The 25031-nt window shown below is 32.9% G+C and overlaps 1 protein-coding gene across 1 annotated transcript in view; it reads right to left on the bottom strand.

The window, feature by feature from the left end:
* The window catches only part of LOC106104635 (Down syndrome cell adhesion molecule-like protein Dscam2), a 178432-nt gene that overhangs the window by 62256 nt on the left and 91145 nt on the right, over positions 1–25031 (bottom strand). Inside the window, exon 3 of the mRNA XM_013284736.1 lies at positions 18480–18535. Within this exon, the coding sequence (XP_013140190.1) occupies positions 18480–18528 (49 nt within the window). The 5' untranslated portion in view covers positions 18529–18535. The remainder of the gene's footprint in view (positions 1–18479; positions 18536–25031) is intronic.

The following is a 25031-nucleotide window of genomic DNA, read 5'->3' as shown; positions in this document are numbered from 1 at the left end:
ATGAGGGTATCTCCATATAATGTACCGTACATTCACTAATAATAAATCAGTCCAGTACCAACCGCCGTTTCATTAACACCCCTACATTACAAAAACGTAAGATATTTTTATATGCAAACAAAACCTAAGAAGAAAATTTCTTTTTATACCTCTTTAAAATGGTCTTTATTTAAAGTGATGATAGTCTTAAAAATAAAACGTTTCAAATTCAACATTTAATGATAGCGTAACGCCATCTCATTTCTTTTCGTTTGCGGCCCGCGCGGAGGAAACCGAAGAATTGTTCTTAAGTGCTCTGCTTTCCACCTAAAGTGGTTTGGGCAATAAAACAAGCTGTTATATTTTCTTCAGAGATCTCCTACGTCTTTTGTTGTAATTTCGCATAAAATTTTCCTTGGAATTATTCACTTGTATCATGATTAAATATAAACTCAAACAAATAAATTACAATAAACAGTGTGAAAAAATAATCGTATATTTATTCTACACTAGCTTTCACCAGCTACTCCGTCTGCATAGGATTAAAAATAGCCTATGTGTTCTTCCAACTATCCTCTTCATCTGTACCAAATTTCATCGAGATCGGTTTAGCAGTTTAAGCTACAAAATCTAAGAAACATCCATCCATCTAAACTTTCGCATATATAATATTAGTAAGATCACTGGATTCTTTCTTTTTCTGGTAATTAAAAATAACTCTGTGTAAGTTTTCTTGTATCTTTTCTCACCATAATCTCTTTGCTTTTATATAAAATCCAATTAGTTTAAAAAACCTGACAGATAAATGAGTGTGAAGCCACAAATAACTATTACTGATACAGTCTTTTTTGAATAAGTGTGAATAAATTGAACCATGCAATAGAAGTTAAGGGGAGGCTGAAAACGTGGCATTCACGGTCAAGCTGGAGGCCACATCAGTTGAGCCTTCTCATTTCTCACTGTTTTTTTTTTATTTTCATAAGTTACGTAAATTTTGATTGTTACTGTTTATCAAGTAACATTTAGAAGGTCAATTATCAAACTAATAATATAACTGACTTTTAAATAAACATAGTTCTGACATACATTATTCAGAATTACAAACAAACTACGAACACTTGTGTGAAATGTAAATTTAAACATCCAAGTCGTCATAGCTCGACTAGATCGCACTTTCTCTGAAATGTTCGCTTACTTTATAGATGTTTGCTTTACAATGTTTGTAGGAATCTGTTTACTGCCAAATATTCGGAGCATATGTTGATAGAAAATACTCGTGATACTTTAGAACTAGTGTGAATTTTGGAATTAGGATGTGCAACGAATTAGCTACTGGCTTTTGCTGATAACTCTGTCATGAAAATAAAAAAAAACAACCTATGTTATTGAAGGCTATGTTCTACATCTGCGATAAATATAATCAAGATTAATTTCTCTAATATAAAGATACTCTTTTTTTTATAATATAAGGTGGCAAACGAGCAAGCGGCCATCTGAATCCATCGAAATGGAAAGCGACCGCTGCCCATAAACATCCGCAATTGCTGATGCGTTGCCTACCTTTAATTGGCGGAGGAGGAGACGCACACAAAGAGGACATTTCCAATTCCTATGCTTCTTCTCCACCGTCAAATCTAATTTTCCTTCCCATCTTTTCCTCTTAAGAAAAGGTGGAAAGGGCAAGGGATTAAAATTAGTCCTCCGGCACAACACTCATCAGATTTAACGCGGCATTGCTTCCACTTCACGACTGTTTTCTGTGTGGTCGAGGTATTTCACCGGGCGAGCCTGCCCATTCGTGCAAAGATGTTAAAGCGGGCTCTACCACTATTACTCGTCTACTGACATACATACATAAAATCATGCATACAAATTTTGGAATTAATTTTAAGTTAATATATTACCTTCCTTTGTCATTAGTCTAAGTAAGAAAAGTTATATTTCCAGATTTTTTTTATTTCTCGCGAACGAACCAACAACTAGTCTATACTAATATTGTATTTTTAGATTTTTGTATGTGTTAAACTCAAATATAACTCAAAAACTATTGGGTCGATTTCGAGCTACACCAACACTAAGTAAAATTGGCATATTTTTACTTTTTTTTACTCTACGAGGACGTCGCGAGCAATTATCTAGTCTTTTATAAACAAACATTTGAATTTGATTTTAAAAGTGGTTTCTACTATCAGATATATAAACTTAATAGGCCAAATTTAAAAGCGGTAATCTGGTGCTCGTATTACAGCGCTTTCTAATGAGATTTCTCCGCGTTTAACAAACACTTTCATTAAAATTTCAACTCTCAGAAGTTCATTTCGTTACATTTATATGTTTTCATTTATTTTTAGTGTTAATTTAGAAATCCTTTAAACAACGTAGAATAATTTGCAGAATACGTAGGCTATATACTTTTTTTATCCACGCTGACGGAATCGCAGACAAAAGTTATTATTTCATTATTGTTATCAGAGAAATCTTCTCAATTTAAAAAAAAAAAAGATTATAAATAAAACGTTTAAAATTCTAAAACGGTTCAAAATACAAAACAAATAAATATGTTTTCTATTTAAAATATAATTCTTCCTCTGTTCCAAGTATCACCACTAAATATAATTAGGGCAACAGTAACGCGTGAAATAAAGTTTCATTTCGTTGAAATCAACGCGGTTTAAATTTTAACATGAAAAATTCTATTTTATAAACACTTTTAAACGCCTTTAATTAACAGCATGAAACATTTTCCGTTTAAATTTAAACATTTTTAGTGTTAAGTTTTTTTTTTTCATATAGAACTAGCTTATCTTGCGACTTAGTTCGCGATAAACTACAAAAAATAATCACTTTTTTATAACATAAGGTGGCAAACAAGCAAGCGGCTACCTGAATCCGCCAAAATGGCGAAGCGACCGCTGCCCATAGACATCCGCAATTGCAGATGCGTTGCCTACCCTTATCCGACAGAGGAGGAGACGCACATAAAGAGGATATTTCCCCTTCCTAAGCATCTCCTCCACCGTCAAATCCACTTCCCATTCCCATCCTCTCCTTATAAGAAAAGGGTGGTAAAGAGAAAGGGACTTTAATTAGGCCTCCGGCACCACACTCATCAGACGAAACACGGAATTGCTTCCATTTCACGCCTGTTTTCTGTGTGGTCGTGGTATTACACCGGGCGTGCCGGCCCTGCAGTGCTAAGATCACTTATATATGTAGAGAACATACTTCTTACAAATGTTATAAATGAGAATGTTTTTAGATATATGTATGTTTGTGGTTATCTCCAAAACGACTTAACGGAACTTAAAAAAATTGTCACAAAGGTAAAGCATACTATTAAAGAACACATAGACTACTATTTTTAATTCCGTACGAAGAGTCGCGGGCGACAGCTAGTATTGTATAGTGTTACATTTCAACTTACCTACAAAATATGCAAACACAAATGGCACACGAAGTTTCGTTAAACACAAAACAGGGAAATGCAATTACGATTTTATAAATGCAATATTAGCAAAGGGAAAATTTACTGCACAACTTCGCTTGTTACTCAAAACTGCGCGCTATTGAATTACCCGGTGATAAAGTTCGCCTTTCTGCTAAATGCAACTTGATAAATGAATATTCCGAGAAGCGGGATACCTAGAAACTACTTTTGGTACGCGCTACGCTAATGTACACTCGAGAACAAATTGTACACATGTAGTTTGAAAAACTATTACTGGTACAGATGAGTAAAAAGTGTTTAATTTTTGAAAGAACTGCTCACGAATAATCCTTATAACACAAATTAACAATAGGAATCGTAGTCGAAATGTGCATTAATTCAAGTTAAATTATACTAATATTATAAATGCGAAAGTTTGTAGCCTAAACGGCTGATCGGATTTCGATGAAATTTGGTATGGATGTCGAGGATAGTCTGGAAGAACACATAAGATACTTAGTTTTTTTTAATTCTACGCGGTTGGAGTCGAGGGCGAAAGCTAGTCGTAATATAAAGTTCGTAAAGTTCTACAGTCAATCTTATTTGAAAATAAGCTAATTCCTAATTTATATTACTGTTTATTCTCGTTTAGTTTAAAATATTGTCAAATCATAAAACATTCCGAATAAATACGTTAAAATTTATCCGTTACAAGCGCGTCCAGTTCTAAAGCAATTAATCGCGAGTGGACCACAAAGTATCGGGCGGTGTTGAAATTAAATAAACACCTTCTGCCACAGTTAGGGTTGTGCTTGTAATTCAAACAAATATCGACATTCGACGCTTTTTGGATCAGGATAATACTTTCATATCAATATCGATAATTTCTGAATACGGATAATAAAAAGAATCGTTGTTTAAAAAAGGAATAAACAGTTTCTCCGTTATTACTTCACCTTTCGCCTTCTTTATGTCATTTATAATCAATCTTTTGTTATCCAGCGTCTTACAATCAACTAAATGTAGGCTTAAAGCAAAGAAAGTTATATTACATTTGTTCATTAGTATGTTTTAAAAATATGTAAATCCTTTCTTTGTCACAAGGAATGAATCAAGTTGGATTAAATTATCATTATAAAGTAAATTTATCGATAACTATCATTCAATTTCGATTTGTACAACCCTAACTAACGCTTTGACGAGTGGCGGCGACACAAATTGCAATTTACGCGATGACATCGCCTTAAATGAGGCTTCGCTTACTAAAATCAACTCAGGTTAAATTTCATGTTAAAATTCCATTTTAAAAATTGCGTTACATTCTGTAATTAATTTATGAAATATTCTCGCGCAAAGTTGATTTCGTAAAATGTACATGAACGAAGCTGGGGAAGGTTTACTTACTTTTTAAACATACGTTATTAACAATTTCAATTTTAATAAATCAATTAATGGACACATCTCTTAAACGACTTAACAAATCCCTATTAAATTTATCATAGATGTGAACATAGTCTGATAGAACACATAGGCTCAGTAAGTTTTCTAAATTCTCATTAAGAAAGTCACCTATCAAATCTAATATAAGGTTAAAATTACCCACGTTCAAAGACTACTACAACAGAACTAATACAAGCGACAATATATGCAAAAAAACTGGTGGTAAGTATCAGTCCAGTATCATCCATCCAGTAAATTCCTCCATATCGGTCTATCTTGGGCTTTTTGTTTCCAGCCCTTAATACCGACATTTTTAAGGTCTCCTTTGACATTATCTTGCCATCTTAGTTTCGGTCTCCCGCGTGATTTTCGTCCCTCTGGTTGACTCTCTAATAGGCGCTTGGGTACTCTGCAGTCACTCATCCTCGCTACATGTCCTGTCCAGCGTAGCCGACCAATTTTGATGGCCTTGACGATAGTACTTGGCCTTAACGATGTACCAACCATACGCTTCTTGTGCGAACAACTAGAAAGAGATGGTTTGCGTGAAAAATATGATCAAGAAAGAAATCATGAGATGACAGATGATAGAATTATCTGGAGGATGAAAACCCAGTGCGCCGACTGTACTGGCGCAAGATAAACGGAGATGAACTAGACCAAAACGTAACATGTAAAAAAATTACATGTTCATAAGTTTTTTTGAATATAAAAACAATCTTGCACACTAATAACAAGCAAGCGTACACAGCTGATGAGTTTCCACGTTACGTTGCCGTATCTGTGATCTTCCTTTTACTTTCGGACCATTTCACCGCCTCAAAAAGGCTTTCTTTTGCTTTAAGCATCCTTTTCCTTCCTCGAGATAAAAGTATTGTTTGCGCCCTAATGAGTTTCGTTTAAATGCTCGACTTTTTATTTCGCTTTCGGCTTATTTTCGTTAATTCTGACCTGACAAAGGAATAGTTCTACGTCTGACACATAAGTATGTAATTGAATCAACATCGCTAAACGAAAGTCATTTTGTTTAACACAGGTTCACTTCCTAACCTATGTGCTAACTTAGCTGTTGCTCGCGACTTTGTCCGTGTGGAATTAAAAAATAGTAAATAATAGCTTACGTTAGGAAACCAGTATACATAAATAAAGTAAAAAGCATAGAAGTAATTAAAAATAAATATGGTAAAAATGATAACTGTAGTCAATTTTATAAGAAACTGGCATAATTACCAAGGATAAAATAAGTGTAAAATAATATAACAATGAAGAAATTAAAGAGACAGTAAAATTCAAAACAAACTATAAAAACACATTGGATCAAGAAGAAAAACCTGAAAGCAAACAAGGACTCTGACCATCTATGTCGGAGGAGCACTAGAAAAAAAAATAGCTGACGTTACTCATTGATAACACAGCTTTTTGAATGGTGAAAAAATTGAAATCAACATAAGTTTTTAAATTATTTCAATATACAAATCTTTCCTCTTTATAGTATAAATTTACATCAAGTATTAAGTGTCAACTTGAAGACACATAAGTACATTTTAAGTAAAGTTTTTATATAAATATTCAAACGCACGTCAAAAAACACAGGTTTCTTTGTAAGTTTGCGGCTGAGCGTAGCAACAAAGCAACGCTGGGGGCTATTTGCTCCATTAAGCGCATGTTATGAGGATCATCCTACATACGTGAGGTGTTCAACTGAATGTCATCGTTTAAAACAACACAATGTTCTCGTTTAGATTTATATATCCCACTAGCTTTTGGCCGCGGCCACATCCGTGGGGAATTTAAAAAAAAGTAAGTAGCCTAAGTGTTCTTCCAGACTATCCTCTGCCAAATTTCATAGAGATCCTTTTTCCAGTTTAGGCTACAAACTCAAAGAAACATCCATCTAAACTATCGTATTTATAAAATAATGTGTGTTTACAATATATGTAAAGCAAGCTGTAACCTGCAAACTTCTTTGGCGCAAATTTGGACCACGTATTATGGTATTTTGACAGCGCGGAATTATAAAAGTAGCCTATAATATGCCCGTCTATGTCAGCTACCCTTCAGTGAAAGTCGAGTCAATATCGGCCCAGCCGTTTCGGAGATATACCTAAACAAACGCGGCTTGCGTACAGACAGACAGACAAAAAATTTAAAATGCGATTTTTGTTATCAGCAACGCAAATACATCATCTTCCCGAAATCTGATATATTTATTTTGTTGTTACAAACAGACCCTCCAATTTTATTACATACTAGCTTTCGCCCGCGCCTTCGTTCGCGTGTAATTAAAAAAAATGAAAATGAGTAGTCGATGTGTTCTTCCAGACTATCCTCTACATCTATACCAAATTTCATAGAAATCCATTCAGCCGTTTAGGCTACAAACTTTAACAAACGTCCATCTAAACTTTCGCATTTATAACATTAGAATGAAGTATGATATGTATAGACGTATAGATAAGTGTCATTTTGCTTACGTTATATGTAATATTGATTACAATGCCTGTCATCGACGTCATTACCAAGTTCTGGAAGTTAATTAACGTACAGCGGCTTGTTTGATGTTCGCCTCCATCAAGTTTCATCATGGAGCCGAATTAAGTTACGTGTTTACTTCGGTTTCGAGAATTGTACGATATAAAATTGATTTCCCCCTTCAAATTTATACGGCAATCAACCGACAGAGTGTATTAAAGTAAATGGTTAAATTAAATAATAATGTTGAGTAATTAATACAAATTTAGAGACCTTTTTTTAAGAAAAAAATTTCTGATGGTATCAAAGATATACCTAAAGTAATTATATAAAAGGCTAGCTGTTGCTCGCGACCTCGTCTACGTGAAATTAAAGAATATAGCCTATGTTACTCACTGATAACGTAGCTTGTTAACGGTAAAAAAATTTTTGAAATCGGTCCAGTAGTTTTGAAATTATTTCAATATATACAATAATACGAGTACAATATAACGTTAGCATAGAAGAGTGCAAAGCTCTTTCTGTGAATTTTCTTCTAATCTTACTAATGTTATGAATACGAAAGATAAGATGGATGGATGATTGTTAGAGTTTGTAGCCTAAACTGCTGAAAGAATCTCGATTAAGTTTGGCACAGATGTAGAATAGTCTGGAAGAACCATATGCTACTTACTACTGTTTGTAACTCCACGAAGATAAAGTCGTGGGCGAAAGCTAGTTTCAAATAAAGAGCAACGATCAAAGTAATTAAACAATACATACTTAAGTTAGATAATATTTGTAATACATTTGTGTGGTATCCCACGGTTAGGTTAACCAAAGCTATGTTACATTCTGAAGCCTTTAAAATAACAAACGTCTGAGTAACGTTATCTTCACAAAGTTTCATTTAAGGTCGGTGTAAAATAATATTATAGAAACCAACTCATTTGAATATACAATTGTAAATGGCAAACTCATTAATATACAGTTACAAAATAAATCAAATTAAACAACCCAGAGTTTGTACAAAGTTTTGTTTATCAAAACAATTGAATCATAGAATTTCATAGAAAACAGTAATTTAATATCGGAGCAATTAAAGCTTATTAGGTTAGGAAAACTTTATATAATTAAAAAAAAAAACACGCCACATCACTATACCATTAAATTTGTGGTTTGGAAAACAGTCCGTTATAAAAATGAATTAAAAACCCAACTTTGCTATGGCTTGAACATATATCATAATCGTGTTTTATTCCGCTCCTAACGCCATCTATTGATGAGTTTAACAAATTAGTATTTGTAATTATCTGAAGTTAATAGAATGGAAAAAATAAATTGTCTTAAATAAATTCAATGATTCAGCGTACTCATGAATAGAGAATACATTGGGAGAAGTATGTTCGTACAAAGAGGAGTCGAGTATGCAATTGTCCGAGAATTTCGGAACAGATCGGAGCTGCTAAAATATGCAGGAGCAATAAGCGATCGTTCCAATATTAATGGAATTCAGCAAAGTTCCAAGAGGGAACTACTATTCGATGCACATACCGAATCGATGAATTCGATATTCATTATAATTTGCAGAATAAACTTTATTCCATATTTCATTTTAAAATTTAATAATCTTTTTTTCGAAGGCTCATCCACGATAGTTTGTCTAAATAAGATAGATTAGTTTGATAAATGACGCATATGAAGTATCGAATTAAATTTTGTATGAAGGTAAATGCCGTACTAAATAGACAAGTATCGTAGTGACGAAACAAACACGCATAGCGAACAATTATAAACTATCGATATTCGGTTTAAATATCATTATCGCTATATTGTCTACACTATATTAATTGCTAGAATTGACTCGTAAATTATTTAAAAATTAATAATAATTTTAGTTAAGTTTGTTAAATTTTATTTAAACCGAATATCGATAGTTCCTAGTTGGTCGCTATGCGTGTTTGTTCATCACTACGTACACTCTTAAGTACGGAATTGCCTTCATACAAATTTAATTCAATATATCATACATAATTTATCAAACTAATCAATTCTATTTAGTCAAATTATAATACTTATTCCTTACTTTTAGAACTTCGAATTTAGAATTCCTTAAAAATAAGTCAAAAAAATTTTGTGTGGCGCCAAAAAAAAAATTTAATGTTTAACTAAGTTTTAAGTTCTTACTTGCATATGACCTTTCTGTTGTTTAACTTAAATGTTATTACAAAACAAACCGTTAGGCTTTCGGTTAAGTTTGCTCTGATAGTTGGGTTCGTAGATGTAAGAAATGTCTAGGGTCGACAATAAAGATTCCTTCTGTAATTCTGTTGTGGATATCTTATCAAAAGGGCAATACTTTTAAATTTATCTCTATATATGGTAAGTTTCTGTTATTGTATTCTATTCTATATTATAAAGAGGAAAGTTTTGTATTTTTTAACTCAAAAACTGCTGGGCCGATTTTAAAAATTCTTTCACCACTGTAAAGCTACGCTATCACTAACATAGGCTATTTTTTATTTATTTTATTTGACGCGCATTAAGTCGCAAATATCAGCTTGTTTTAAATAAATAAAGTTGTTTTTCGTATACTTCGAACCTTGGGCTAAATTAATTGGGAAAACTTAATAAGATTTTCGATTGACGAAAACTTAAAAAAACATGGCATCACCTATTTTACTGTTTTGTAAATAAGTTATTCATAGTACAGTCAGCCTCATAAACACAGATACATTTACAAAACAATGCTATAAAATTAACTCAAAAGCTTGTATTCATGATCGAAAGCGTACGAACGTTACGAAAGCTTAGTATAATGTAGCAAGTGAATTTCTCACGCACCTAGGTAACATGACACATTCTAAACATTTCAATCTTACGAAGATTTCAAAACTGAGATACATGTCAAATTTCGTTGCATACAATTTATGTCGATTTTATTATTCTTGGAAACTCCTGTTCCCATTGTTAAGTAGTTTTTTTCACTAGTAACTTTGTTAACTGCTGTAGTCGAAATGTGTAGATACTTTTGCAGCTAACTGTACATGTAGAACATGCCATGTATCAACACAAAATATACACGCGGGGACGTCGGACACTATCACAGTAATGGAACAAACAGCTCGAAGCTAAATGCTTTGTTGCCGGTTATTTGTAGGGGACAAGATACCGTCGTTTCATTTTCAAACAGCGTTAAATGCAAAAAAGAGACAGATGTAAAGCGACTAAATTAAAATGTACCTTATTGAAATTGCAAAGAACTTGTGTGACGAATGATTTTAAATAATACGGATTATAAATGGCGCTTAGTTCCAACTGACAGTTTTCAGTTGAAACTGAGATCAAGATATCCGATATCCGATATCCGGTATCTGATATCTAGATCGTATGTAGAAGTCTATGAAAGCGAAGTGGATTCAAAATTGAACCCTTTGCTTTTGCCTTTAGATGCCTTAGTCCTCTCACAATTAAGATAGTCTTTATTTCGGACACAGAAAGAATTCTAAAAATAGTGCAATAAGAATTAATAAGCGTTGATTTATTATTGTTATAATTTATCACAATTTTGCATGTTTTACTCTTTTCTACTACCTTTGTTAACTAAATTTACGTTGTAATTAAAGCTAAATATGTTGCGTCTAATGATGAATAACTTGTATTTTATTTAATTCGCTGAGCTAGGTCTCTGCGATACATGCTGTGACTAGTGGGAGGACCCTGGGTCAATTTTCTTTAACCATTTTATTGTTAAATAAATAAATTTATTATTTATTATTTTTATTTATTTATTTCTTTATTAACCTAATTCGTTGTAATTTGAGCCTCACTAGATTATTTCTCAGTAAACGTACACTTCATATAACAGTGAACAATTTGCAATGCAAATTTCACGTCACATCGAACAATATTTATGACGTCACAGCACGTGTTAGCACGTCTCGAGTATCTCATGTAAATGCTTAACAATCTTTACTACTAAGCACGCTTTTACATATTTTCCCACTACCAAAAACCATATATAAAATTGTACTGTAGTTAATTTTTTCAAGGACGGTTGTAACAAAGACAACATATTTTAAAATAAGTATTCTGTCTATGAAAACTCACAATTTTAGATAGTTTTTTTTATGTACATAGAGCTAAAATTAGAGCCGCCATGAACATAACGTTGTGGCAACTTCACATTACAGTCCGTCAGCCATCTATTGTATACAAAAGGTGGCTACAAAAAAAAAGTGTATGGGCGTTCTTATAAACAACAAAAACATTACTTATGTGTCCATTAACATAATAAGTAGTCGAACAAATAGTTGAATAGAATAAAACTTTACGGGAAAAATAAAACCCATTTGTAAACTTCGTTATAATTTAAAACTAAATGTTGGTTCTTGAAAAATTTTCTCAACAACTTTTATTGCGTTGCTTTACTTTTATCGCTTGGTTTTCCGTAATAAGCAGTACTCGCTAAAGAAAGTTTATTATGGGAAAGAAAGTTCAAACTTGGAGAACGGAGTTCTTCAAGTATTTGATATATGAACAATACGTTGGTTTTTATCAACTTGTTTTCTCGACAACAACACTCGAGTAATTTTTAAACTAAGATTAATATGTTTTTAATTATTATTGCTACACGTAAAATCATAAAAACGTTAATTTATATTACACGTTTGACAAATTCTCAATTGCAAATGTCAAAATGACCGTTACCGTGCCGTACGTAATAACCTTGCTTCCTTAATCCGCGCAATCAATTGACCCGCTCCAAAATCTCGTAGGGTCCTTCCCAAGAGTTCTGTAGCTTAGGTGACAGACCTTGTCTACGTTGAGGATTGTAGCCACACTAGATCTCCCGATTTAAAACCTCCTTTCTCCGCTTTAATGTCATAGTATTCCTTCATCCTTATAATGTTGGCAGCTTGTAATTGATATGTCTTTTCCCACATGATAGTTTTTTTCAATTTATTTATCTCCTAAGTTTAATAGCGTGAAAATATATAGCCTAAGGCGTGACGTAAGTGTAGGGCTTTTCATTCAAAAAAGAATTATTCAAAAATATGCTGTGGTTGCTGACATCCTACGCCACGAAGTAGTGTGTTTACGCTTTATTATATTAGTATAGATAGATTTTATAACCTTCCATTTCTTACAAACGATTCTAAAATATGATGACATAAGATCCATATACCATAAGTCCATTAAAATCAGGAATATGAAACATTTTACTGCATTAAATACGAACACGTTCATTCATTTAATAACATCAATTCAATAGCCGATTCGTCAGATATCTGATTTGAAAGACAGAATTCAGAACAAAGAAGTTACCTATTTGCATAACAACTTTACGTTCAGTTCAATTGGATCAATCGAAACGTATTCTAGAGTTCAACAGAAGCCGCTCAATTGTTATATTTTATTCAATAATGCAAACATAAGGTTAACTGTAAACTTGATTTCAGTGGCAGAGCTCGCAATATCTTTCAAACGAATGGGCTGGCTCGCCCAACAATATCGCGTGCACACAGAAGACAAACGTGAAGTGGATGATTTGAACAGTGGTAGAGCCCACTTTAACATCTTCGCACGAATGGGCCGGCTCGCCCGGTGAAATACCAAGATCACACAGAAGACAATTAAAGACAAACAGGGAGCAATTCCGTGTTTCGTCTGATGAGTGTGGTGCCGGAGGCCTAATTTAGGTTTCTTTCTCTTTCACCCTTTTCTTAAAGGAGAGGATGGGAAGGGAACATGGATTTGACGGCGGAGACGCATAGGAAGGGGAAACATCTTTATATGCATCTAATCCCTTCCCACGATTGTCTAGTAAGGATAAGATGGACAGGGAAAGTTGAACGATGAAGGGAAAATATCGTATAGTGCTCCTACGTCGATTAAAGGTAGGCAGCGCAATTTCTATTGCGGATGTTTATGAGCAGCGGCCGCTTCGCCTTTTCGGCGAATTTAAACCGCTAGCTTTTTTGCCAACTTATGATATAAATACAAAATTTTGACATCTGCTACTAATCAAGATTTAAAAATAACGTTTCCATTTTGCAAAAAATGTCCCAAATTATTCTCGTTTCAACTTGATGGTTATAATTAACGTGTAGTCATTTAATTAGAAAGTATACAAAACTAATTAGGGAGACTAAAATTAAATTTAGTTTTCCAAATTCCATCTACACTTCACCCTTAACTGGTAATGAAATGTAAATTATGCAGCACCAACTTCGTGTTTTGTAACATCATTTTCTTTCCAATTAAAATTATATAGCTTGCTTAATTAATAATTAAAATTAATTAAGAATAACTTGGAAAGATTTTTAGAAAATAATAATAACAAACCTACAAATTATCCTTTATGGGCATAACCACAGTCGACGTGAAGTGGAAGCAATTCCGCATTTCGTCTGATGACTGTGTGTGTCCGAACCCTAATTTTAGTCATCTTTCCATTTCTACCTTTAACTATCAAAGAACATAAAGGGGGAAATGGAACGCGTAGATAGAGAAAATATCCTTTTTTTAATCTCCTTTGGTAATAACAGGCAACGCACCTGTAAATACAGTCTGTTCACAATTAAAAAGAATAAACATTCAAAATTAGAAATTTATGTCACTTGTCATCTTTTTACAAAAAAATGGTTCTGCATATTAAATTCTATCATCATCATCGTCATCACCAGCTCACTACATGCCCCCACCGAGGGGCTCGGAGCCTACCCTAATAAGGAGTGACTAGGCCATAGTCAACCACGCTGGCCCAGTGCGGGTTGGTTGACTTCACACATATCTTTGAATTTCTTCGCCGATATGTGCAGGTTGCATCACGATGTTTTCTTTCACCGTAAGAACATCGGGTAAATTATGTACTTATGAAAATTCGAAAAATCGAAAATCATATTGGTAAATGGCGGGATTCGAACCCAAGACTTGTAGATTACAAGTCAAGTGTTCAAACCACTGAGCCACCGACGCTCTATGATTATTATTGATATTCGCTCTTTTAATTGTATACTCCGGTTTTATTCGTTATTCTTATTTCAACACAGTCTACGGGAACCAGTTGCTTCTATATTTTGGCGTACATCGTTGACCGCGTATTTTTGTATCTAATGCAATTGAATTACTGAAGATCCAAACAATAGCAGCCTATCTTACCTAAACATCCATGTAAGTTTATAGCGGTCTTGTCACAACTAATCAAGGTTCAGCTTCCAAAAAAAATCTATATATGTCATAGAGTGATTAAAATATAAGTATACTAGCTTTCGCTCGCGACTACGTCCGGGTGGCATAAAAAAAAAAGTGAGTAGCCTATGTGTTCTTCCAGACTATCCTCTACATCTGTACCAAATTTCACTGCCGAAAATCCCTTCAGCTGTTTAGGCTACAAACACCAACAAACATCCATCTAACCATCCATCTAAACCTTCGCATTTATAAAATAAGTAAGAAGTTAGATTTCTTTAAAAATTAAAAATAAATTATGAAACTATATAAATATTTATACCGAATATTCTAAAAAGCTCTCTAATTAACCGGTCCTTGTTGTTAATTAGCGTTTGGAAGCTTGTTTTGTTTACGGTATGATCGCGTTTCATTGCTGATTATTTGGTTTCATGGATCCGATGTAACTAATTAAATAATACATTACAACTAGCTGTTCCACCCGACTTTGTGCGTCTATTATTCTACAAGTCCTGGGTTTGAGTCCTGTCTTTAACCAATATGATTTTTCAATTCTATAATTTTACCCCACGTGCTTACGGTAAAATAAAATGATGGAACCTGCATATCGTCGAAGATATTAAAAGGTGGTCAGGACGACTCGCACATGACCAGGGTGGATAACCATGGCCTAGTATCCTAACTTGTATAGACTAACAGACTTATCACATGGACGTAGACCTCAACAAGTACACCACAAACACTTTTTACTCGTTTATAGAGAATTTTCGATATTTCAACAACTTTCTGCCATCTTCGTACTTCTACATAACCAATTGACTTACGGTTATTACCCTGGAAGGGTCCAAAACTGGTCGGTGCCGCCACAGAAAAATAGACTTTACTAATAGCAGTCTAATAATTAGTTACAAAAATATCTCACGAAAGTTTAAATAATTTAACATTTACCTATTTGAAATTGCCTCTTTTTACCTTCAGTGACTTAAAAATTCTGAACTGAATTTAACAACAGAGGCAATCTATTTGAATCCTAGTTATACGATGATGAGTTTCGACAGTGTAAGCCCACGGTTATAACTTTAATTCCATCAATGTTCCACACTAACAATGAATGTATGAATAAATATTGAAACGTAAAACGCATTCCCGACCAATGCTTCATAATTGAATATTGAATTATGACGCGGCAAAGTTGCAGCGGCAGTTCCATTGATTGTAAGTGAATAATTCAATATTCCGCTTCGAGGTTGTTGAGGAGCTAATTGCAACTTGTGTCCCTGCGGGGATTCTTTGATAGTATATAGGAGTATATGATTTTGTTCAGCCGTAAAGATAACGCAAGGATCTTACGACAATTTTAAGACAGAAGATTGCCTGCCTGCTAATTTTAAATTTCCAGTAAAAAAATCCAAACTTCTAACGAAATGCTATCATGTTGAAAATAAAACCAAAATATATGCTATTTTTTTCCGGAACTGCGTTATCGCTCTCTCATTGGTGAAAATATATCACTTTTATGATCATATTGTAAGTTCCCAAAATTGCCAACTGCCGTAAGATCCTTGTAGGTCTATACTATTATTAAGATTTTTTGCTCATGTCATATTACCTGTTCTTGTTTAATTACAATTTTTTATTTTGTATTTAATAATTGTATATCATATTTGTTTTTGTTATGTCTGATTGTGATGTAGTTTTGTTAGTAAGTTAAATCGTTAAAAAAATAATAATCATTTCGAGACGTTACATTTATTATCTATACTATTATAATAAAGCATAAACACACACTTCTTTGTTGCCTAAGATTATTACAGCATATTTTTGAATAATCATTTTTTTAATAAAAAGCCCTACACTACGTCACGCTTTGGGCAATACATTTTCACGCCATTAAACTTAGGGGGTAATATTTTGGATAAAAACCCAAATGTGGGAAAGAGAGCACAAGTTGCTGCCAGCATCAAGGAAGCAAGGTTGTCAAGGCTTGTCATGTCATGTCTTTGACATTTGCTATTGATAATTTGACAAATGTAAACAATAAAATAAAATGTTCATAATTTTATGCGGATGAAGTCGCATGGGAACAGCTAGTCTTTAATAAAATTTTGTTAATATAGTATTTAACATTACTTTATGAAGACTATTAATTTAAGATTTAAAATCTAAGCGCGACATAACACTGGCTGTGTTCCAGCCGCATTGGTTTTTTCCTTTAAATCAGAAAATCTTTTCCATTACGTTGAACGCAAGACGCTTTAAACCATAAAAGATATAAGATTTAATTGAATATAGATGAGTAATGTTGCACATAAAATTAATTAAATATCTACATTTTATGTTACTGTTTTTTTTTATTTCTTTATTTCCTGCTGCTATGTTTTTTACAGCAACCTTGTTATCTTTGTAGTTTTTTTTTTAGTTTCTTTACCTTGTGTTTTTTTTATTTATTTTCTATTTTTTTATATATATATCTAATAAAATATATATGGTTTCCTCCTATTACATGTTCTTTTTTTTTAATATCCATAAATTTTACTTTAGGGATTCTTTGAGCTTATGCAGCCGTGGACTGTATATTATATGTTACTGTTACAGTCAGAGACTTTTAATTGCTACTCAGAGATATACTGTCTGTCTATCTTATCTGTCGGCGGTATTTCCAAACCAATACGACTTAGGGTCCTTCAAGAAGCGAGCCTACAATTTCCTCAAAGGCCGGCAACGCATCTGTAGTTCCTTTGGTGTTGCGGATGTCCATGGGGTCGTTGAGCACCTTTGTGTTCCCGCCGGTCGTTTGCCCCCTTCTCATATAAAAAAATTCACGAAAAGACTACACAAACAAACAACTTATCAATTCTAGTTTTTTAAAATGAAGTATCTAAATTCTTATACGTACCTGTTTTCAAAAATAACACTCGTATTTGACAACTCTAATAGCCTAAACAAGAATATAAAATTTCTATCCAGAATTATAATAAAAGTTCATAACATAACTTAAATATTATAGTGCGTCTAAATAAGATAGATTAGTTTGATAAATGACGCATATGAAGTATCGAATTCAATTGGTATGAAGGCAAATGCCATACTTAATAGACAGGTATCGTAGTGACGAACAAACACGCATAGCAAGCAATTTTGAACTATCGATATTCCGTTTAAATAATTATCGAACTCAACTAAAATTATTATTTTCTTATTCACAAATTTAGAGGACAATTCTAGTATTGATTACAGTGTAAAGAATTGAGCGATGACAGAAATAATAGCGAAATCTTATTCGATTACGTACGGCCGTAGTAGTAATAAACATTTGATTACTCTAATTATTTGTTATGGTCATTATTAATTTGAGAAAACAGTGTTTTCAGAAGTTATAACTATAAATCTATCGATTCCAACTTCTATAGGAATAAAAATCGAAAATCAATAAGATTCACAACTGATTTTACACAACCCATCCCTACTAAATTTGAAGTGAATTGTCAAACTAATCTAAATTATTTAGACACACTATAGAAAAGAAATTAGTTAGTTCTTTTAGCGTGGAATTTTATTAGTATACAAATAACATTACAAACTACTTCTTTAAATATTATGAAAATGCTTTGTTTTAATTCATTACTAACATAACACAAAAAATTGCATTAAAAAATCACACCAAGTTGCTCCCGATGCAGTGAACATACGAGACATTCATTCGTTCGTTCCATTCAGTCATTCAGTATTCCGGTCGTTTGTTCATTTTACAATGCTCATTCATTTAAATATAGTAATGAGCTCAGAGTTTTCTCTCCAACAAAAACAAAAGAATAGAGTCAGCGGTGGCGGAGGTATTTTTTAGCGTTGACAATTAAAATGTTTTTTTTAAGACAAAAACAAACCGTGTGTTCATTACGTCATATAATAGTCAAAAAGGAAATTACACAAGTATGTTAAATTGAAGAAAGAAGTGAAGTTTTGAGTACTTTTAATGATATCAACTCACCTATTTCGTAGAACGTTACAATTGCAAGCAATATCCAGATACAACGCATCGTTACTCTGAAACAATAACACAAACAAATTACAAATGGACAAAATGATTCTGTGATTTATAAACATACTAGTTTTGGCCCGCGACTCCGTCAGCGTGGAATTGAAAAAAAAATAAAAGTGAGCCTATGTGTTCTTCCAGACTATCCTCTACATATATGTCAAATTTCATCGAAATCGTTTCAGCCGTTTAATCCGCAACCTTAACTGAGGGTCTATCAGGAAAATTTGCTAAAAAGAATTCTTATCAACATCATTAAAACATAAACGAGGTTTATCAATGTACTTTTTGCCCGATAACGGTGATGTACAAAATTATTTTTACATATACTTTCTCGCAAATTTTCGTGCTAGGTCCTTTTTTAAAGTGAAACAAATGAATGTGCAATAAAGCGTATCAAATATTGCGAACAAATTTTCATGTCAGTTTATCGGACGTTTTTAATCGAAACTGAAAACGCAGATTGGAACAACATGTTTTGCCCTGAACAAGTCCGACCTAAATATGTCATAACGCGAACTGTAGCATACCTTGTTATACCTAGAAACGAAATATAAACCGACGAATACTGACCTGTATAAATGGACAGGCTTTAAACTATGGTATTTTGCGAAATTTCATTGCTGGCTGCGGTTTACCGTAGAGGTTTCTAATAATAACGATAGACATAACTGGCAATAACTTTGAAAGACACATTTAAATCGAAACAAAGCAAAACTTGTCATCAATCGCCTATCTATTTCGCCTTTTTCTTATCGCCTGTCTATTTTAAAGACATATATAGGTTTATTTTTTAGTTAACTAGCTTTCGCCCGCGACTTGGTCCGCGTGGAATAAAAAAAACAAATGTGAGTAGCCTATTGTTAGTACTGTTCTTGCAGACTATCCTCTACATCTATACTAAATTTCAATGAAATCTGTTCAGTAGTATAGGCTACAAACTCTAACAAACATCTATCCATCTAGACTTTCGCATTTATAATATTAGTGTAATTAATAAATGCTTTTTAAAACAATGACAAAGTTGTTAACAAATTTAAAGTTAAAAAAGTATTCATCGTCATCATCACCATCACCCCTGCGTTATCCTACTCCCTTAGGGTCGGCGCACCAGGTTTTCGTCCTTCAAAGCACTCTATCATCTGTCATCTCAGTCATCACTCCCTTCTTGATCATGTCACCTTTCACGCAATCCATCCATCTCTAAAGAAATAGTCTATACACGTTTAATTTAAAAAGGTTCGTAAATAACACAATATCCGTCTTTCCACTCAACTTTAACTTTAATACAACTTATGACAGTTCCTCGAAAATGTTTTCAGAAAACTTTAAACTTATTCCTATTGTTGGTATCCTATATGCAATTTCAACATCTTTTGATACAACACACGTTATATTTTTACCAAACATACTAACTTCGATGTAGGGTAAAAATTTTCATCAAATCTCTACTATTATTATAAAGAGGAAAGATTTATATTTTTGTATGTATTGAAATAGCCGAAAAATTAGCCATTAAAAAGCTACGTTACCAGTGAGTAACGTAAGCTATATTTTATTTAACTTCACGCAGACGAAATCGCGAGCAACAGCTAGTATTTAAATATATAGTGTAGGGCATCAATTTTCGACCTATTTCTTTTTTTTATTCTCCGCCCAAAAAAGAGAACTGGAAAATTGAAGATCATAATTTTATGATACTTCAAATTAAAAATACACGTACGGGTACATGTTTGTATCCAGATGAAATTTAGCACTGACAAAGAACATAAGAACACATCATTTACAAATTAGTTTTTTTTTTATTCCGGAAACGAAGTCGCGGGCAAAAGCTAGTACTATGTATATCAATATTTTGGTGCCGGAGGCCTAATTTAAGTCCCTTACTCCTTACCCCCCTTTTCTCATAAGGAGAGGATGGGAAGGGGAAGTGGATTTGACAATGGAGGAGATGCATAGGAAGGGGAAATATCCTTTTTATGTGCGTCTCCTCCTCCGTCGGATGAGGGTAGGCAACGCATCAGCAATTGCGGATGTCTATGGGCAGCGGTCGCTTCGCCATTTTGGCGGATTCGGGTGGCCGATTGCTCGTTTGCCACCTTATGTTATAAAAAAAAAGTTATAACCTAGTTGTATTGAAGTCTCTTGAGTAATATTTGACAAACAGTTCTCTTCATTAGGTGAAAAACTTAAGGGGGTTCGTTAATTCTTTACTTATCTCATATTAGAGTTGATCACAAAAATTTGCTTTACTTCATCGGAAGCCTAACTCACTAAATAGAGACCATCGTAATTTGGCTAACAAGTTGGTACGAGATTCGTTTATCGCTTCGTATATATCCCGGCGTTACGCTATCGGGAAACTCGCAAATTTATTCATGAGGTGTTGATCGTACTTGTTGGATACGATCCCTTGGTTTTATTATCGTGTTTACGCCGATACGGCCGAACGAACGGATTAGACGTTTTTTGTTTTATGGTAGCTCTGATACGCACGTTCTTTTATTTTTTTAAACCGGAAAACATGATATATTAAAAACAATTTGTAACCGCTCTGTCTTCAACATGTAGCTGCTTAAACTTACTTCTTATAACTATATGTTATGAAAAATTAGGATGGATATTTGTAGCCTAACGATTGAACAGACCTCTATGAAATTTGGTATAGACGTAGAGGATAGTCTTGAATAGCTCTACGTTTATTTTTAATTCCACGCGAACCGAGTCATGGTAAAAAGCTTGTAAGTCATAGGAGAAAATTTTAAGAAATAATTGCAATTATCTTCTATACTATAAAGAGGTAAGATTTAATTTTTGTATGTATTGAAACAAACGATTTCAAAAATTCTTGCGCCATTAAAAAGCATCACTGAGTAACATTGGATATATTTTTAATATTTTTTTTAATTCGACGTGGGCAAAGTCCCGAGCAAAAGCTAGTATGTCATTTATATTTTTAGATTTTTTACAGCTCCAACTCCATATAGCGGCTTTAGAATATTTCATCATAATCTATCCAGTGGTTTTAAAATCCATAGAAAAATAACACAAGAACAATGTTTTTTTTTAGATATAACTAGCTGTTCCCGTACGGCTTCATCCTCATGATATTATGAAAATTTTATTTTATTGTTTAATTTTGTCAAATTATCAAATACAAATGATACTTCCACCTCCAATTAGAAATTTGAAATCTGTTCACTCTTTTAAATTTAAATTAAAAACACTTTTACTTTCTACACAAAAATCCAGAACATAAAACATAAAATCATACCCTGTGTGTATTTAATTCGTGATTTCTGCCAATGCGCGCTAAAATATTATTTTGTTGTTTAAATGTGTCAGGTTATCCATTGCATATGTCAAAATTTTATTGTGACAATGTACATTTTATTTTGTAATGGAGAATGAGTTTGTTATGTGTAAAACATGTGTGCCATCTATTTTAAAAGCCACGGAAGATCAGCACATTTGCTGAGTGGTTATCACCAATAAATAAATAAATAAATGTCAAAATGACATGACACGATATCAAACCATGGCAACCTTGCTTCCTTGATGTTGGCAACAACTTATGGTCTCTTTCCCACATTAGAGTTTTTATACAAAATATTTATCCCCTAAGTTTAATGGCTTTAAAATATATAGCCTAAAGCGTGACGTAAGTGTAGGGCTTATTATTAAAAAAAAAGAGTTATTCAAAAATATGTTGTAATTGCTGATATGTTGTAATCGTTAGGACTACGGTTTTGTAGGACGAGAAAAAATTACATTAACCTCATTTCCAATTTGAAAAAATCAAGAATTGTCTTTTTAACCTCTTATTGAATTATTAATAAGTCATTTGTTTATTATATCTTCCAATAAGAGTCTATTTTAATATTAGTAGACATTTTATAGAAGGTATCTAATTATATTAGATTATTTTCAAATCTAAAAAGACGTTGAAAATCCGTTTTATGAACATAATAATGAAGAAAAAACATATAAAAATACACAAAAAAGAAATAAAACATCCTTCATTAGCACATTGACAGAGAGCATATAAAATATCACAAATAAATTGACTACGAGACAAAATATAACGAAAAAGGAGTTTGTCCTTTTGTAACAAACGAGTACCTACGTCAAAAATATTGGCAGATGGCAATCCGCGGAAAAAATTGAGGTCCCCATTATTGATAAATGTGCCTCCTTGGTAACACACCGGCCTACTTTGTCATTCGTATTTCGAGGGCAGAAAGATTTTACAATAAATACATTGACATCGGTGATATTAAGTCGATGTTCCCGCCAGATACTCGAGTCATATTCTATACTAGCTTTCGTCCGCGACTCCGTCCGCGTGGAATTTAAAAAAATAATGAGTAATCTATGTGGTCTTCCAGAATATGCTCTATATCTATACTAATTTTCATCGAGATCCAATCAGCAGTTTAGGCTACAAACTCTAACAAACATCTATTCATCCATCTAAACTTTCGCATTTATGCAATAGACAATCGAACGGCAGGATTCAAACTCACGACTACAAGATCACTTTTTAAAAATCGATATTTTTTTTTTGTTTTTTTCAATTTAAACCTTCTGGGGTCTACAGAAGATCGGTAAAGTTGCAAGATGGCGGAAACTAAAATTAAGTCTTCGCATTTAAATGAGTCTACAAGAAAAATATATATAAATCATCGATTTCCATTATCAAATTGTATGTACACAATATTGAGAATTGATATCTCTTGTGGTTTAATTCAGGTATATTAATAATATAGAGGAAGACCACAGATATGTTTGGAGTATGTCACGGCTCTAGGGAAATTATCGTGTACAGAATATGTGCAGTCTGATTTATTACTGCAAAATGTGGATATTCTCAACATTTTATTATACGTTATTTTCATATGTGGCAATAATTCATTGCACAATAAAGCGGACGTCAGCTAGATATTGACAAAAAGGCTGATGCAATTTTTAAATGTATGAATTTTATATTTCATATCGACGTAAAAAAATTAAGATATACATTTATTTACTTACAATACGCGTGTGTTAACCATTACCTTCTTTTACTTTGGGTAAAATGACAATGTTAGTTCCTTCTTAAGATGCGGGCACACCTTTGACTAAACTATCGCACAACTGTTTTGTCTCGCTTTGATTGCTATGAGCTTATATGGAGGTGCGCACACTACTCGATTTTACTTATGCAAATAAACAGTTGAACTGGCTGCGAAACAATCGACAATCGCACAATAGTTTAGTCAAAGGTGTGTGCCCGATCTACGAATCAGAGGAAAAATCATGTTTCCGTCTAATGTTTCGGCAGTGGAGACCCAGTTATTGTAGAACAAACGTCTTGATTCGAACCATTAGCATTAAGGCAATAAACCGATCCCGTCTAATCGTTAATATAATTGCCTATTTAGCTTGTAAATTGCTTGGAGAGGATTAAATCGATTTGGAACTAAATACAATAGCTTCTTAACATACAAGTATATCTAGGCAATTCAAAAGAAATGAGAAATTATAACAATTTGAAACTATATAAATGTTATAAGGGTGTCATAATATAAATCTTACAAACACGCATGTTTGTATCAAAACATCTCATCTCATCTCATCTCATCTAATCACTGAAACTTATACTCAACACATCCATAGACAATAAATATATTGGGAATCATTTTTTTTTTTCATTTCTACTGAAATTACTATACGCGATACCCATATTACAAATCTATATACATAAAATAAAATTGAAGTGTCTGTAATATCAAAACAAAAATTCATGGAAGATAGTGTATTTGCGTTGCTTATACCCCTAATCGTATTTAAAAATTGTTTATCTGTCTGTTTGTCCACATGCCGCGTTTGTTCCGGGTATTCTACGAAACGGCTGGACAGATTTTGACCGGACTTTCACTAAAGGGTAGCTGACATAGACGCGCAAATTATAGGCTACTTTTGTATCTTGATATTTCGTGGACGAAAACGCGGACAAATGCTAGTATTAACTTATAATCAGGCATTTACAAACTGATTTTTTTTATTCATTATTCAGACCAAATAAAATAAAATACGAAACATTATTTAGTCGACATATAAACACATCAATGCATTTATTAAGATTTATAAAAAAATCCTTTAAAAATATCTGTCTATGGCAATATAGCATTTTTAAATTAAGAAAAAAATTATAAACAAGAAGCAAAAAATGTTACTTATTATTACAGAAAAAAATGCTGAAACATATTTTCTTATTTAATTATATTAGATCATTGATTTTTAGAATTAAAAATTTCAAATAGAACATGTAGGTAGTTATATTAAAACATTTACGATAAAATTAGAATTAAAAAAAAAAACTATTTCGAACAACTTACCAAACAAAAACAAAGTCACACAAATTTACACATAAACAAATCGAACGATACAATCTCCATTAAAAAAAGTTCAAACAGAAAACAAACTTAAAAACGATCATGTTAGAATTACGATGAACAAAGA

The sequence above is a fragment of the Papilio polytes genome, unplaced genomic scaffold (assembly GCF_000836215.1).
Source record: "Papilio polytes unplaced genomic scaffold, Ppol_1.0 DF824270.1, whole genome shotgun sequence".
NCBI lineage: Eukaryota > Metazoa > Arthropoda > Insecta > Lepidoptera > Papilionidae > Papilio > Papilio polytes.
This window is presented reverse-complemented; position numbering and strand designations above follow the sequence as displayed.